The sequence below is a fragment of the Cebidichthys violaceus genome, unplaced genomic scaffold (genome assembly GCF_023349555.1).
Source record: "Cebidichthys violaceus isolate CVI_PGR_0920_01 unplaced genomic scaffold, fCebVio1.0.p SCAF_8, whole genome shotgun sequence".
NCBI classification, from domain to species: Eukaryota; Metazoa; Chordata; class Actinopteri; order Perciformes; family Stichaeidae; genus Cebidichthys; species Cebidichthys violaceus.
In genome coordinates, this window is record NW_027176964.1 from 13,242,329 (window position 1) to 13,258,941 (window position 16,613).

General features: G+C 44.7%; 1 protein-coding gene across 2 annotated transcripts in view; it reads right to left on the minus strand.

The window, feature by feature from the left end:
* Positions 1 to 1,458: 1,458 nt before the first annotated feature.
* The window catches only part of ankrd12 (ankyrin repeat domain 12), a 30,002-nt gene continuing 14,847 nt past the window's right edge, over positions 1,459 to 16,613 (minus strand). The window contains exons 2-13 of one of the 2 annotated variants that reach the window (XM_068702051.1): positions 15,472 to 15,585; positions 13,376 to 13,526; positions 12,101 to 12,172; positions 11,566 to 11,706; positions 10,343 to 10,546; positions 9,972 to 10,114; positions 9,320 to 9,467; positions 4,647 to 9,154; positions 4,272 to 4,370; positions 3,987 to 4,130; positions 3,777 to 3,872; positions 1,459 to 2,768 (exon numbers count right to left, since the gene is read on the minus strand). In XM_068702051.1, coding sequence (XP_068558152.1) covers positions 2,583 to 2,768; positions 3,777 to 3,872; positions 3,987 to 4,130; positions 4,272 to 4,370; positions 4,647 to 9,154; positions 9,320 to 9,467; positions 9,972 to 10,114; positions 10,343 to 10,546; positions 11,566 to 11,706; positions 12,101 to 12,172; positions 13,376 to 13,526; positions 15,472 to 15,531 — 5,952 coding nt within the window. In that variant the 5' untranslated portion in view covers positions 15,532 to 15,585 and the 3' untranslated portion in view covers positions 1,459 to 2,582. The remainder of the gene's footprint in view (positions 2,769 to 3,776; positions 3,873 to 3,986; positions 4,131 to 4,271; positions 4,371 to 4,646; positions 9,155 to 9,319; positions 9,468 to 9,971; positions 10,115 to 10,342; positions 10,547 to 11,565; positions 11,707 to 12,100; positions 12,173 to 13,375; positions 13,527 to 15,471; positions 15,586 to 16,613) is intronic. The other variant, XM_068702052.1, reaches the window with a different exon arrangement.

Below are 16,613 nucleotides of genomic sequence, written 5' to 3' on the forward strand. Positions count from 1 at the left end.
GACATGCATGCTCCGACTCACCGCACCATGAGAGGACATTTACATGTGCGCCACCCTGGAGTTATGTGCGCCAAAGTATTGTGCGTAAAAACGTCTCCGTTTATCTCCTTTTGGCCCCAAACTCTGGTCATTGCCCGCCTGCTTAGGTGGGCTCTGTTTCAGACTCTTTTACATAAGCAGCTCTTTCCCAATCCACCCCCCACCCCATTAAACAGTCCCTTTGTCTCCTGTCTTATCAGCGGCCTTGTGAGTGCGCTCATTAGGTGAGAAAAGGACGATTCGGAAGCTGTGAAGTGGCGCAGACTCCCCGCTGAGGCGCGTCCTCCCCCCCCCCCCTTGAGCTCATTTGTAGCGCAGAAACTTTCTCTCTGATGGTTCTTTTCACTCCACAGGTGTTTACACGAGTTTTCCTTCATCAACACAACACAACAGGCCACACTTACTGCAGGAAGGTGAGCGAGGAATCCAGGAAGGAGTGACTTACATACGTATATGTAAGCCAAGGCAAAACAATAATACAGATTCAAAAGATTATTCTCGTATCTTATCATAAGAACGGATTATGAAGGTGAGTTATGTTAGGTGGAGGTTATACTTTTTAAAATACACTCAGTTGAAATGTAATGACAACAGCAGTGCAATAAATCAACGCTCCACGAAGCTTTATAATAGAGTCGATTCAACTTCGTAGTCGTTCTTGGTTGCTTTGTCTTATTCTGAGGGACGTTTCTCATAATAAGTCTAGCCTTGCTGATGCAAACGGGAGTAAAACAAGATAAACATGTTTTGTCTGAGACCCAACAGCACGCAGTAGTACACAGTATACGTTTGTGTACTAAGCAATTATTGTCTTATCAATGTGGAAGAAGTTTCAAGTTATTTTACTTTGGTAAAAGTACCAATACAGTAATATAACATTCAATACAAGTTAAAAATCTGCATTCAAAATATTTGACTTAAGAGTACATAAGTACTAATAAACAAATGTAAAAGTACACAATGCAAAGCTTCAGCATCGAGATTATCATTTATCATTCATATTATTTGAATAATATGTAAGCAGCATTTTAATATTGTTAAAGTCCCCGACTATGAATGACACGTTTGAGTTTTAGGAAGGTCGACAACAATCGTATCAGTATTATCGCTGCAAGCTCAATAAACTGATCCGTGTTGTGCACAGCGACATCTACTGGCTGAAGAGAACACCGCTGCAAGAGATCAACTAAAGATGGATTTGAAATGTTAAAATAATGTATTGTTGGGACAGCAAGGTATGATTATCTAAATGAACAATTCATCTTTTAATTGAAAAACCTTAAATCCTGAGTTTTGAGAAACTGAAACCAGTTTGTCATTGATAATCAATAACTGTTCATTGACTTACTGATTAATCATTAATTGTTTTAGCTACAATTTCTTGTGCAGCCTTAAAATGATCGACACCATAACAAACACTTAATTTCACAACAAATAAAATTTATTCAATTATATATTACAAATATGTACATGTCATGTAACAAGTAAATATTAAAATAGACATTTTTAGAACTATCGTTCAAAAAGGCATTATGTTGAAAAAATAGGTTTTGTTGTGATCTCACATTGAAACTGTAAAAGTATGTTTTTTCCCTTGGAAGCCACAACAGACTTTAATGTGCTCGAGACACAATGGACAACACATGAGGAGTGAGGCCGCAGAAAGGGACAGAACACAATGGCGCAAAAAAAAAAGAAGAAAAAAAAAAAGCTGGAGCACGTCAGTAAACCTCACAATTAAGTACACAGTACAGCTTTTTGGGGAAAAAGTACAAACAACGCAACGCATGCACAGCATTTAATTGCCAAAGTCAAAAAACACCAGCTGTGGCGTGGAACTCCAGGTGAGGAAGGAAGAAACGGTAAAAACAAAAAAAAAAACACAACATAAGCAAACACATGCTTAAGAGTTTAAGCCAACAACAACAAGAACATCACGGACGAAGAGGACGCTTGATATAAAAACCAACTTTGGTCCATTAAAACATGAGACAGAACAAGTTTACAATCAAAATATCTATTATTTTTTGTTTTTACAAGTTTAAAACAATAATTACATGGCTATTTACAAATGCACAAATTTTTTTATGTATAAAATAAGTTAAAAAATTAAGAGCACAGTCTGTACACAATGTATGAACACTCACTTTGAAAACAATTGAACTCTCAGGTGCGTGTTGATGAGGAGCAGGTGGTTGTCTTCCACACTTCTTGCTGCGGCGCTCCGCCCCGTCCCGCCCCAGCTTTTGGTCTCTGCTCCCTGGGCTTCATCTGCAGCTTGGACCCCTCGTTCTTCACGAGGAACAGTCGGCCTTCGTTCCCGGTCCTCGTGGTGGCCGTGCCGGTTTGGACTGTAAGTTCACTGGAGTCAAATCGTCTCTTTTTCTGAATGCTTTTTTAAAATTTATTTTATTTTATTTTTTTTTTACTACCGCCACATTCTAAGTGCTTCACATTTTCATTTCCTTTTCTTCGAATGTGCAGGCCGCCGCTCGCGTCCGTTATACGGCGGACGCCGTGGCAAAGCACGTCTGTCCCAGAGCTCATATCGGGGTGAGGTCGAAGTCGTCGTTGACCTCCACCAGTGGGATGTAGAACTCTGGAATCTCGAAGATGCTGGTGGACTTGTAGGTGGCCGGGTCCAGCTCCTGCAGCTTGAGCTGCCACTCCAGACGCTGCACGGCGTTCAGGGCCGCCGCCTCGTGCTGCTGCCTCATCAGGAGACACGTCTGTGGAGGGAAAAGGAACATTTATTACTTCATCCAACCAGATGTTCTTAATACGATCGAGAATGTCTACGTTTTTTTTGTGACAAACACAAAAATGTACAAAAGCAACCAAAGCTAGCAGGCATAAGGAGAGCGCAATGTTTTGTCACAATCCTCCATCCTGCTGTTGGACTAAAGATGCTGCACTATAAAATCCCCTGTTACTGTTTCCTGTTGAGCAACAGTGGAGCGATGGTAACAAAAAGAAGGGAATTTCACTTTGGAAGATAGACATGATTTGTCCACTGCTGAAGCCTCGCATTAACCTCATACATTATTGAATATATTTTTGCACATAAAGACTGTACATGTTGTTCCCCATCACTTACTTTAAAGGGATATCTCAATTACCAGTATGAACAGGAGGAATGAGTACATTTAGTACAACGTCTGTACTACGGTTCTGCAGTTTTTTGTTAAAAAGAGACCATCACATTCAGGTTAGAACCGAAATGTGATAAAATAAAATAAACATAACAGGATAACATGTTTAACTTTAGCATCCAGAGTGTTTACATTTTAAGAAGGGAGGGAATCAAACTGAACTCTTTCAGGAGCTCAGTTTACAGGCGTTTGTTCAGGTAATGTTTTCCGCTATAGACTGCCGCCAGCCCTGACTTCAAACTTTCTATCCAGAATTTTAGGAGGTCTGGCCTTCTTGCCACGATTCCTCTCCGATTGACGGATGATTCCTTTTTGCACGCAGTGAATATAACTACAAGTAAAAGTTGTTCATCAGTAACACCAAGCTTTTATTTACTTGTTCTGTATTTAAAAACATATTTTGCTCAGTTCACAGATAGGAGAGGCGCTGCCTGTCGGGCTATGTGACGCCACAGGTGGAAAGAAACGGCCTGAAACTGAATATCCCCGTTCAGCCAGCTAACAGACCGTTAAAGCTCACCCTGAATAAGAACCTAGGTGTGTGGTGAGTTTTAGGAAGACAGACAACAATCACAGCGATCTCACCTTCAGTTTGTCAAACTTGTCATCAACATCTTGTAACCAGGACATGAACTGCCTGGCGTTGAATCGGTCTCTGACTGACGTTTTGCCGTCGTCATTCTGTGAACCAAACACACAACAACTTATCAAACGTACAGTATTTCTGCTTATCATCATCGTCATCAAGTACAGACTGAAAACAAAACACGGGACTGGTGATCTGATGCCACTCACCTGGACATCTTGAGGCATGTTGTACACTTCAGCATCCAATAAAACTGTACAGGCACTGAAAGGCAGCGTCTGATTGGCTAGTGTTCTTGCTGCCCGGTAATGGACGCGCAAGACTTCCTGTTCATTTGAAACAATCAGTTTTTCCTGAAGAGAAAGGGAGAAAAATAAGTCAAATTAATACAGTAAATCCAATTTTATATGTGGTATTAAAAAAAATGTATAGCATGTAACACAAGCTCCACTTGAGCAACAAAAACAAAAAGCTCCGAGAGTTAAACTACGTACCCTTTCAATGCTGTGTTGTAGTCGTAGCTTCATGCGGATCACCTCTTGTTGTTTGAACATCTCTTTCAGCTGCTCAGGTAATGATGGAGGTGGAGTTATCTGTTCAAACAGAGGAAAGTAATAAACATAGAATCCTTTAAGTTCTGGTCCGTTTTGTGTTCAGTCCAGGTTTTTACATTCTTTGTGCATTTATGCATCTTCTCTGGAGTCACAAAGAGCTTATGAAGAGGTAGGAACAATCAAAATAGACAGAGTAGGACAGGAAAAGAACACTCTGCCGTTATCACTCTATAATAAAAAAATAATAGCTGTTAGTTGTGGCCCAATCTGACCATGTTTGAGCAAGATGTGAAAAAGAAATGAAGAGGAACTCACTGTTGGTATGCAGATCTTGCTGAGTGGGTTTCCATCTAAGAGGTAGGATCCGTTGAATGTCACATATTCATCATAATACTGCGGTGGCTGTGGGATGACGCTGCACAAGACTTTGCGCTTCTCCTCGATCTTCTTCCGGATGTGCAGGAACTCGTAGTACGGGTTGGCCCTCTCCGTCTGGTAGGGCTGAATCTCCTCCAGCTTTACGGAGTCCACAATGGCAGCCAGAGACTGCTGGCCTCGCTCCTTGTCCTGCTGAGTCACAGAGCACGGCTGGGAGCCCGACGCTCTAGGCATCTTCCTCTTGCGTGGGTGAGGAACGTGGATGTCCGCTTCCTCGTCTGCAGAGCGAAGCTTCAGCCGAGCCCCAGAAGAATCAGAATCCCGGTCTCCAGATTGTGGAGAGCAGCTCCCTGAAGCGCTGCAGGTGCTGCTGCTGCTGCTGCTGCTGCTGCTGCTACTACTACTGCTGCTATTGCTGCTGCTATTGCTGCTGCTGCTGTTGCTGTCAGTCTGAATTGCCGATTGGACGGTGCTCTGACTTTGCTCTTCTCCAGCTAAAGACGACTCCGGTTGCTCGTCGGCAGGCGTCACCTCCATCGGCTCAGAGCTGGCGTCTGCTGTAGATTCAGAAGAGCCCTCTGTGGCCACGCTGTCCTCAACCGATGGACACTCCGTTATAACGGAAACGGCAGCACTGCTGTTGATCTCCGAGCTCTGTGGGATGTCGGTCATCTCTTCGGCTTTGTGTTCAGGACTCGCACCATCGCACGACCCCGGAGGTGTACCGTCCTTTTTCTCCATCTCAGCGTCGAGACACGGAGCAGCAGCGTCACCGGGAAGTCTTGAGTTCTTGCAGTCCTGGTCATTTACATCCGTATCCTCTTGGGAACATTTAGACTCCGTGATTGTTTGGCTGAAGGCTGGCAAAGTGTCCCCCGCTGCGGAGCTGGGAATGTGCGAACTGGTGGAGGGCACGGGACTTCCTCTGCCCTCGGTTCTGAAGCTCTCCGTTTCCATACTCTCTTCATCTGCTCCATCAGCGCTCTCGAGTGGTTCATCTTTAAGATCAGAAACCTGTGTGGTACCCGATTCTGTTTGCTGCAGGCTCTCCACGCCACAGACGGTGAGCGGCTCCCTCTGCTGGAGGGCTTTTGCGTTTGTGAGCTCCGACGGCTCTGCAGATAGACAAGCCGTAGGCGTCGATGGTCGATCTGAATCCTTGTTACTGCACTCTGCCTGGGAATTCTCTGCTGGACACTGGACGTCCTTCTCGACAGGAGGGTCAGAGGAGGGAAGAGTTTTCTGTTCCGTTGACTCCGTTTGAGAGCTGCTGCACTCTGGAAGTGTCAGGCTTTTACTCGGAGGATCTTTGTTTAACAGTTGTGGCGTTAACAGTACAGGAGGGCTCCCTTCTCCCTCTATGGCTGGATCAGAAACTGAATTCACACTTTGTTGTTGACTGTTGAGGCTCTCTTCTGCGTCTGCAGAGGTCTCTCTTGTTCCCAGCTCTTCGGTAGGCTGGCTGGGTTTCGGCTGGTTTTCAACAGCTTTACCTTCAGCCGACGAGTTGGCATCCTCGTCCAGAATAGCCCTGAGGTACGGAGATTCGTGTCGGCTGGGCAGCGGCGTCCGATTACTCTGCGGCACATCTGGAAGACTGTTGCAATCTTTATCGTGGACCGACGGCGATCTGGTGGCTTGAATGACGAGGGAAGACTGGAGAAACGCAGGCTGAGAGTCTGAGGTTTCCAGGTTCATGTCGGAGTCGTATTCGACGTGTCTGGGTGTTAATGTCGTCGCCTGGCACGAATCCTCCGAGCTGGTGACAGAAACCAAGGACACCGACCTGGACATGAAGCCGCTGCGCTCAGTCTCTGGTCGGGGTGACCTGGTCAGACAGTTTTCCACGGCCGACATGACCTTTGCGCTGATAGAAGGCAGACTCTTCCCATCGAGCGACATCGTTCTGGGGCTGGCGCCGTCCTTCAGGGGTTTATCCCTGCTGTGGACATCAGAGGCTTCAGAGCTTTTTGAGCGCATGAGCTCCTTACTCAGGCACGGTTCAGTCTTTGTTCGGTCTTTAGGCTTGGACTTCCCTGGATCTGCCAGAGGCCGCTGTTTCAGCCTTTCCCGCTCTTTTTGTTTGATTTTCTCCAGGTGTTTGCGATGCCACTGCTCGATCTCCTGGTCCTTCAGGCTGAGCATGCGCTCAAAGCTGGTCTGCATCAAGTCATCGTTCACAAGCCTTTTCTCTTTGGGCTTGGCGTCTCGTGTTGCTGGCGAGGCTTTTGATTTGGCCTTGTCTGCATCCGGCTCGTTGGCTTTGGGCTTGCTGATTTTGGCCTGCTGGGAGCGGTCTTTGTGCCGCTCCTTGTCCTTATCCTTGTGTTTATCCGAGTCTCTGTCCCGGTCTCTACGGTCGCGGTCCTTCTCTGGTGTTCTCCCAACTTCCTCCTTAGATTTTGTAGATAAGGACTTGCCACTCTCGGACAGATAGCTCTTCTTCTCTTCTAAAAGTAATTTCAGATTGGAGCTTGAGGAAAGAGCCCCATCTTTTATTTTGTCTCTCTTTTTCCGGTCACAGTCCTTTTCTTTTGAACGATCAGATTTACCGTGATCCGTGGTCTTCTCGAGAGGTTTTCCTTTCCTATCGGAGTTGGTGCGTTCCTTTTCTCTGTGATCCCCAACGCTATATTCTCTGTCCTGCCTCTCCCTATCAGACCGCTTGTCGAACTTATCTTTATTTTTTCTGCTGTCCTCGTGCTTTTTGGTTGTGGATAAAGATTTCAGTTTCTCATTCTCTTTGTAGTTTTTATCTCCAGGCGAGTGGGAAGAAATGGTTCCTGTTCTTTCTTTTTCCTTCCAACGATCCACTGAGTTCTGTACTTCAGCTTTGTCAGCGTGCTCCGTTTTAACCTTTTTTTCCTTGTCAGGATGCCTCTTCTCCATTTTCTCTGAATCCTTCTCTTTTCCTGGGAGCCTCTTGTCAGTTTTATCGCGTGAGCCTTTTTCAGAGAGCTCCAGCTGTTCTTGATCAGCTGTGATCCCACTTATGGGTTTCTCTTCCGTCTCATCTTTCATGCTGTTGCTCTGCAGCGAATCGTCAGGAATCCGCCCCGAGCCGAGGCCGTCCGCTCTCTCGTCACGCTCACTCAGCTTTGAATCCTTTACCTTCTCCTCTTTACCAGCAGCCTCCTTCCGCTCTTTTTTCACCACCTTGTCTTTTTCTCGCTCCTCTCTCGGCCTCTTCTCCTTACCGCTCGGGTGTTTCTCCTTCGTGTTTCTCTCATCTTTGACAGGAGATGAATCAGAGGTCTTCTGAAGTGAACTACTGTCTTCACCTTCCTTTTTCACTGGCAGATGTTCATCCGTCTCATCGCTTTTGAAAAAATTCTCTTTCCAGAACTCTCTGTCAAACTCCAAATTCCTGTGGCCTTCTTTCCTGGCCTCCTTCTGCCGGTGGCGGCTGCGTTCTGCCTCGTATTCCCTCCTGTGTTTGTCTTTCTCCTTGTGTTTGAGTTTATGCTTCTTCACCACTTTGCCGTCTAAGTCGGTCTTCCGTAAGGCACCTTCAGAGCTGTCTACGCTGTTTCCTAAGCTACCGTCTTTGTCGGGACTCACATGGCCGTCGTCCCCGTCTCCACTGGAATCTTTCTGCTGATGCTTGCTCTTTTCCTTGTGCTTACACCCCTTGGTGCTGGAGCCTTCAGTGCAGTAGTCTGCCTCTGCGTAGTGGTTGTATTTGACAGCGTCCACCGGACATGAGCCGTCACTGATAGAAATGCACATCTTAGTATTTTCCTGTTTGAGTGGCGTTTGTTTATCCGTCAGGCTGTGGTTCAGTTTTGGAGATTTTATGGCCGACAAATGGAAGAGGTGGACGGATGAGTCATCTTTAGGACTGAAAGACATTTTGAACGAGTCTTCCTCCCGTCCCTTTTCCGTGCTCTCGGACACGGTTGCGAGAGAGAGGACCAACGTTTTGCTGTTCTCTTTCCCATCCTCTTGGTTTTCCTTGTTCTTATTCTGGCTTTTGCTCTTCTTCTTGACTTTGCCCTTGTCTTTTTGTTCCGCATTCTCCTTTTTAGACCTTGTGTCTGCCTTGAGGCTCTCTGAGCTCTGAGAGCAGGTGGGGGAACTCCTTTTCTCTGGAAGGCTCTCCATTTCGTCGCTGGAGGTATCCGAGCTGCAGTGGACACGAGGAGTCTTCTGCTTTTTGGACTTTGAGGCGGAATCCCCTTTTCCACCCTGCTTTCCCGCCACATGATTCCTATCTTTTTCCTCCTTCTCACGCTGCCGTAGTTCCCTCCGGAGAATGTGTCTGTCGTTCAGGGCTTTACTGAGATCCTCCTCCTCTTCCTCGTCCTTGAACTCGTACTCGTCCAGCCCCGGAACCGACGATGACGCTTTCGTGGCCGGTTTGCCGTCGGAGTCCTTTTCAGTATCGGAGTCTTCCAAGTTGTCATCTACACTGGATGGATTGACAGACAGCAGGTCTTCAGACTCTGCAGAGAAGAGAAGATCAACTTTAGAATAATACAAATGAAAGTCAATAAAGAACTCAAGCAGTTATTGAAGATTATATGGTATATCAAACACAATAACAATAAGTTCAATATAAGTGACTTTAAATGGAAGGTCAGCTAAACTGTAGAGCATTCTCTGCCCACCTGAAGAGGTTTCATCTTGGTCCGACAGCGGCACCTCTCCCTTCAATAGCTGCTCCAGCTCCTGAGAGTCCGACACATCCACGGGCCGCTCCCCGCGCTTGTTGGCCTGGAAGGCATTACCGCCGTGGCGTAGCAGCAGTTTCACAATCTGTACAAAACACAACAACAATGGAGATTGAGAAGGTTGTAGACAAAACATACGAAATAGAGATGGTTGGAAGTAAAAGCAGTGAAAAACAACAAAATGTTAATGACTTAAAAACTGTGAAACCTGATTCTTCATACAGTGTGATCCTCATTGTTTCTAAACACTATTTGAGATCAATGATTGGCAAAGTTTTGTAATGTTATGCACTTAGTAAGTTAGAAGACCAACAACTATGGCAGGAAAACACACGGATGTTGTATTTTGAATTGGACAACAGCTCAAGATATTCATTATTTCCAAGCATTAACGGTTTTGACTTACTGGTCTACATAACAGTCAAAATATATCTACATTGTGGACACATTTACATTGGGACATATTTGTTCTATGTCCAGTCTTGAACAATTTCAGACCTGAGAAAAGACCTTCATCAGAATTTTTAAAACGTGTAATTTCAGCTTCAGTTCTACATTACTGAGACAGGACAAACTTCTCGGCTCTTACATCTTTATGGCCGCTGCTAGAGGCATCATGGAGCGGCGTGTCGTCATCCAGACCCTGCGTGTTCACTTCTGCACCGGCTGCTATTAAGACCTTGGCCACGTCGTAGTAACCGAGATTACAGGCTTCATGAAGAGGAGTCCAACCTGGTGGGGGACAGAAAAACGGCAACAATCGATCAAAATGAAGAATTGAAAGACACAGAAAATGTGCACAGAATGTAGAAAGCACAATGATTTGTTTTTATTATCCCATTAGAGATGTCACCTTTGACTAAGCACCTGTTATTCAGCTGCTGTCAGCTTCATGCCATTAATAGCTACCATACAGACACGATGAAAGCGGTTGAACCATCACCTCGCGGGGCATCGTACCTGCAAAGTCTTTGACGTTGACGTCAGCTCCCAGGCTAATGAGCTCTTTAACTTGCTTGGCGTCTCCCCTGATGGCGGCCATGTGAAGGGGAGTCTCCCCTCTCTCGTTCCTCTTGTTGACCTTGTCCTTCTGTCGAGACGAGGCGCTGCTGGGGACTTTCTTCTGCACAGGGGTCGTTTGTGAGGGGTGACTGGGAGTCGAGTCTGCTCACCGGCACAGAGAGAAAAGTACTTAATTGATGCGTGGAGCAAAAGCCTGGCTCAGGTTGAAAAAAAAAAAAAACAACAAAAAAAAAAACGACCTGAATTCAGCTAGGCTAGCTTTATCCAAAAGACAAAACAAATGGTTCCTCTCAAAACTGCCAATCATTTCTACTAGAACTATTGTGTTTATCGTTCAAGATGATCACAAAAGACTGCACTGTACTTTTTTAGTTCGCTGAATGAGAGTATCAGTATGCATTTTAAAATGTAACATTCTTAATTTGTGACTTTTGTGTTTAGTTCAATGTTTGAATCATTCAATAAAAGAATGTTAGAAATTATTTTATTTCAGCAAGCAATTTGCTGCCTTTTAGCAGTATACTGAAAGCAGCAAGAAGGCAGAACTGACTCCACATTAATATCTTTTTACTCATCACATGAATCGTTATTGCGATATCCAACGTTACCACATTGTTTCCTCATATTGTGCAGCCGTTACTTTAACACTGGGGTTTTTGTACCGATTAAACAAACGAGATTTACAAACTTTTTAACGAGGGAGCTTTAGAGGTGCTGGTAGGTAGATTTTGTTACCTTCTGCTTTCTGATCTTTATGCTAAGCTAAGCGGCTGCTGGCTCCAGATTCATATGGAACAGTCAAACACGAGCGTGGCATCAACCTTCTCATCCAACTCATAGCATGAGCATATTTCCCAAAATGTCAAACTGGTCATTGACTTACAAACTATTCAGATCCTATTATTTGCAGAAAAATGGTCTCAACTTCTCTGGTTACATATTTGATGGCAAAAGCACAATATGACTGGGAAATTATACAGAACAGCTTTCTTTCCAGTTGAGCAGCTATATTAAACACAACACATTGCCCTATTCCCAAGCACCCGTGAAATATTAGAAAGCATGTTTGTGAAAATGCTCAGAGGCATGACTCATCCAACAGTAAATACACGGAGGCATCTTGAAGATGGTGGTTGAGGTGAGAGGGCCGGCGCACTAACCTGGACTGTTGGCAGTCATCTGCATCAGGAGAGCCATCTGTTTGCGCTCCGACAGAGGATACCCAAACAAAAGGTTGGGAGCCTGGGACTTCTTGCCCCCAGACTCCTTTTTCACCTTCTTCTTGTCTGGTCCATCTTTATCTGCAACACAACCAAGAAAGATTTTAGGAAACCGTCCCAAAAAAAAAAAGAAGAAAAAAAAAAAAGAAAAAGTCCAGCAGCAATTTCACCGTCGCAGTGACACCGTTTTACTCTTTTCCTTGTATCTGTTGAGAATGCGGAGAAACAGATGACAAGCATGGAGGTTTGAAAACGGAGACAGCATTCTCTTAAGCCAGCCAAGTGCCCCCCGTCTGTCGGTCATTACTAAACACAGACATGCATGAGCTGTAACGGGGGGCAAATGCAGGGCGAGAACACACACACGTGCATGTGTGTGTGTGTGTGCGTGTGTGTGTGTTTACAGCAGCATAGTGGCGCAAAGTAGGTGACTTGTAGAGGACACGAGGGCTGAGGATCGGGCTGCAGCGTTTACCTGCGTATATCCTGCAGGGAGGCACTAATCTCTCTCCCCAGGTCTCACTCGACTGGCCTGGGTCTGAGTCATCTACAGTGCAAAGCAGAGAGGATGGTGAGGGGAGAGAGGAGGGAGGGGAGAGCAAGGAGGGAGGTGGAAGGGTGGGAAAGCACTGCATTAACGCTCACTCACTCTCTCTCTCTCTCTCTCTCTCTCTCTCTCTCTCTCTCCCACTCTCTCTCTCTCACCCTTCTCCTCCTCTCACATGTTCTCAAAGACAGACAGGCACAAAGACTCCACGCACAGATTATGAGTCATGGCAGGAGAGAAGATCCGACGTGGTCAGTGGATTCATTACTTCCCTTTTTCTTGCTCAACACAGGACCGGAGAGGAACGTTCTCCACGCTAGTTTAGCTTTAAAACCTGTGCAACATAAACTAAACCTCTGCGATTTCAAAATAGAGGGTTCTCGTCTGGTAGGGTGACGCAGGACCACACAATGAAATGCTCTACAGAGGAGATGAAGGCAAAGTCAGAGGACCTTAAACTGTCTGTATAACACATCACTGGAGCTCATTTGTAATTATGGCTGAACGATACACTAACCTACTTTTAGTTCTCTGATGTAAACATACAGTTCAACTTCTAAATGACAGAAGCAGAGTAGTTTATTTACACAAAGTAAGAGAGGTAAGTGAATAGTGCATTTTTCTGGGGACTATTTTCAGTGGTGGGTTCATTTACATTCGGTGCCCTTGGAATTTACGGCACCAAGATGGTGTACGTGAGATTGAGTCGACATAAACCACCCAGTGCAACAGCATGGCTCATTGATGCGTTTTGTTTTGGACAAGAATGGAGGTTCATTGCACAGAGGAATACAGATATACAAGGCTTTTTACAACACAGACAACAGGATCTGTTGACATCACTATCCTTTACCTTAATGTAGTTTGATGTTGATGAAAGGTTGGGAGGCATCATTTATGCATAAGAGTTTAACAGCCAAAACTCAAACATAACTACATCTATAACCATTATTCCCCATCTGCATGTGTTCCATTAGCTTTTTTCTCAAGCCTAACACAACTTGTATATTCAACACAACAGGCCACACCTTCATCAACGCAGTCTTTAGATTTTGATCCTGATGCATAACGAGTAGAAACCCATTGACCTACAGACGGTCTCTAAAGAAAACGTTCGCCAACAGGCCATCGGGGGGCAGTGTGACGACATGGCAGCCAGCCAGCAGCGTGGCTGTGGAAAGGAGGAGCAGCGACGGCTCTTACCGGTGTCTGAGTCTCGCTCCTCGGTCCGGAGCGGACTGGTAGTGAAGGAGAGCTTGCGCTTCATGGAAGACTTGGCTTTCCCTTCCTTCCCCAGCACTTCACTCCGGTCCAGCTTCGGAGTTTTGGTGAAAGGTGACAACTTGTCTTTGCTCTGTCGAGAGGCGAGGAGGAAGAAGAATATACAAAAATCAGGCCATTTCAAAACACAGCATAAGGTGTGGCCACATTTGTGACTCGAGTGTGTGTGTGTGTGTGTGTGTGTGTGTGTGTGTGTGTGTGTGTGTGTGTGTAAACAAAACAGTTGTGACAGTAGATAAACTAAGGAGGTCCCATTTAAAAAGCTTTGTTAACTAGCTTAACAAAAGGGTTGAGCTCTTTGTGCAGCTAGTCTTTCAGATGGACTACAGCTTCCTAAAACATGGCACTAATATAACAAAGTGTAGATGATCATATTACAGGAGACTGTTTTGGTCCTGCAGGCAGCAGGTTTGCCTGCATGACTCAGTAAAAAAAAAAAATCGTATTCCCAAGGCTGCCAAGTGAAGAGTAACAGATCAGGAGTGACAAGGCTCCAGAATAAAGATACAAAAGGGAAAGAAGTCTATTCTAATGGTACTAAGCTTGTTGAAGTGTGCCAGTCAAACTCCCATAATAGTGTTGAATAATAATAATAATAATAATAATAATAATAATAATAATAATAATAGACTTATTACATTAATGGCATCTTAAGTTTGAAAAAAAAAAAAAAAAAAAAAACTGAGAAAGACGAGCTGCCCTTTACACTCAGATTTTAATATTTCATGCTGGAACACACATTTCACTCATGCATTAGATGTTATAATACAGAAAAGAAAGCAGATGTAGCTAGTGACATCTTGAGGATGACTTTGCAAGTCTAACAAGTTAAATAAATGAGTCTAGAGGTCTAGTTTAATGAAATGGAGGACTCACAATGAACTGCATAGACTGAACACAATCTTGGTAATACACAGACGCACATACAATGCTAAACACAAGTTCTGCCACACTGAGGTTATATATTTCTTTTGATGATCAGAGTCTAAAAATACAATCGCTTCCATTTCACAAGACAGAAAACTTAAAATTGGATCCCTCCCACATGCAGTCACTATTTGCTTTTATGGATACAACTCTGGTTTTCACTGCATCAATTCAAAATAGTTTTGCATGTGTATAGAGCGAGGCCATCTGGATTCTTCAGAACATACTACAAGTACGGTAGGGTTAGAGGAAAAGTAGGAACACACTCCAGTTGCTGACATTCCACCAGCGATAGCGCCCACTGCACCGGGCCTAAACGTCATAATACAAGAAGTAATACATCTGTATTATCACAATGTCTTACAATTCTAGTTGCCGGGTTCTTGCACTCTGATTTGCAGACAAAGCTTTTTCAGTTCCAGCTCTTTAGTGAGCTGCACTTTGGTGCAGTAAAATACATTTCTGGCAGGAGGAAAAATGTCTGCAGTGTGGTGCTTCTTTGATCTCAGTGAAGCAATGTGCCAGCTGTGCAAAGCTGAAGTGTCTGGCAGTGTTGAAAGTAGAGGAGGGTTAAGATGAGAAGCACTTCTGCCTTCAAAATTAAAAGCACACATAAATGGTCTCTGTCATTTATGAAGAAAGAGATAAATAAGTAGCTTTTGGTATCGCAAGTTGTGAGATAGGATATTGTGCACTGCACACCTGCGCGACTATATCAGACTATACAGAGAATGAGGTAGCTCGGAGGTTAAATATCGACCTCTTGGTAAAGAAAAGTCAATCAGCTTTACCATTTTCGCATCTTGTAGCTAATGCTAATAGTGTCTTAGCTAAACTGCTAAGATTGCAGTCATTGTCTCCATTTTAAATACTGATAAATTACAATTAAAAGCACTCAAATACAAGCCAGGGGTGAAGATGACTCGAGATCCAGAACAGCTTCTAAATGAACCATGTTTCGTCAACTACTGTTTTCAAAGTCAAGAACGTTGAACCTCCAAGGAAGACAAAGTGGAAACACAACGAAGAATGTGGATCACTCCTCGCTCAAGTGTTGCTTTCAGTGCTTTTCTGTTTCTGTGCTCGCATACCTTCTTCCCCGCCTGTTTATCCACCATGGCTCCATCTCTGTCGCTCCCAGGTTTGGCCATGGTGCGGCACCTGACTAGCTGCGACAGCTACAGCACAGTAGGATCATCATGCACCTGGAGACAGAAAACAGCAGCGATGAGAAGGATGTTTTTTTTACAGTTTCTTTAGACTTGGTGTAAACAGGCAGTGGCAAGTACAGGAGGCAAGTTTAAATAGTTACAATTAGATTTTTCCCAGAGACAAATATCAAGAGCCCAGTAAAGAAGAATCACTTAAACCCAGAGAGGAGAGGAGTAGCACTGCTACTGCAACTCAGCTGTTTCAGGATGAGCGTCGAGTGGAACAGTAATCAGGGATTTTTTTTTCTTTTTAAACGGGCAGGAAACAACTAGAGAAGGCAGCATGAATCACGGCTTTAGGGACTCTCAAGCTTCTGAGAGGAAGACGCCACCCCCCTGCATGTTGTCACTATGGTCTACTCATCAGTGTAACCGAGCTTCTCTCTGATGTGGTTTGTGTCAGTGTGTAGCAGCACATGCAGCAGAGTCAATGGGGGCACTGTGGGTGCCGGCAGTAACTGGAGAAAGTTTAACACTCAGTTGAACATGAGCATGAAGCCGACAATGGCACATGTCAGTTATCTCGTCACATGACGATCCACACTTTGAGTCACAAGATCCCCTTTCTCATGTACTTTCAATGAACTTTCTGTGCTTCTTTTTTTAAATTTTTTTATTAATACACGCTCTCTCACTTACAGCTTCCCTTCCGATTTTACAGAAACATGACGACATGTGGAACATTATTAAAGGACCGTAGGTTAACGTTAACCTACGGTATACGTTAATACAATTCATGTTTTTTTTTTTTTTCTTTACTCTCTTGATACTTTGCGCCACGGTAACCGGTCTGCTTTCCGGCTGGCTACCTGAGACTAGTGCTGCGTTCACATTTAAAACCACGATGGGGGGGGGGGGGGATTTGCAAATGTATGCGCACAGGGAAAGTACCTGTGGTTGAAGCCGCCCTCGTCGAGTCAATTGATAATGCCCGGTCACACAATGCCCCCAAAGTGAACCTCTGCCAATCCTCAACCAGATCTGCGCCACCACTACGAGGGCCTCACATGCAAAGCCTCGTC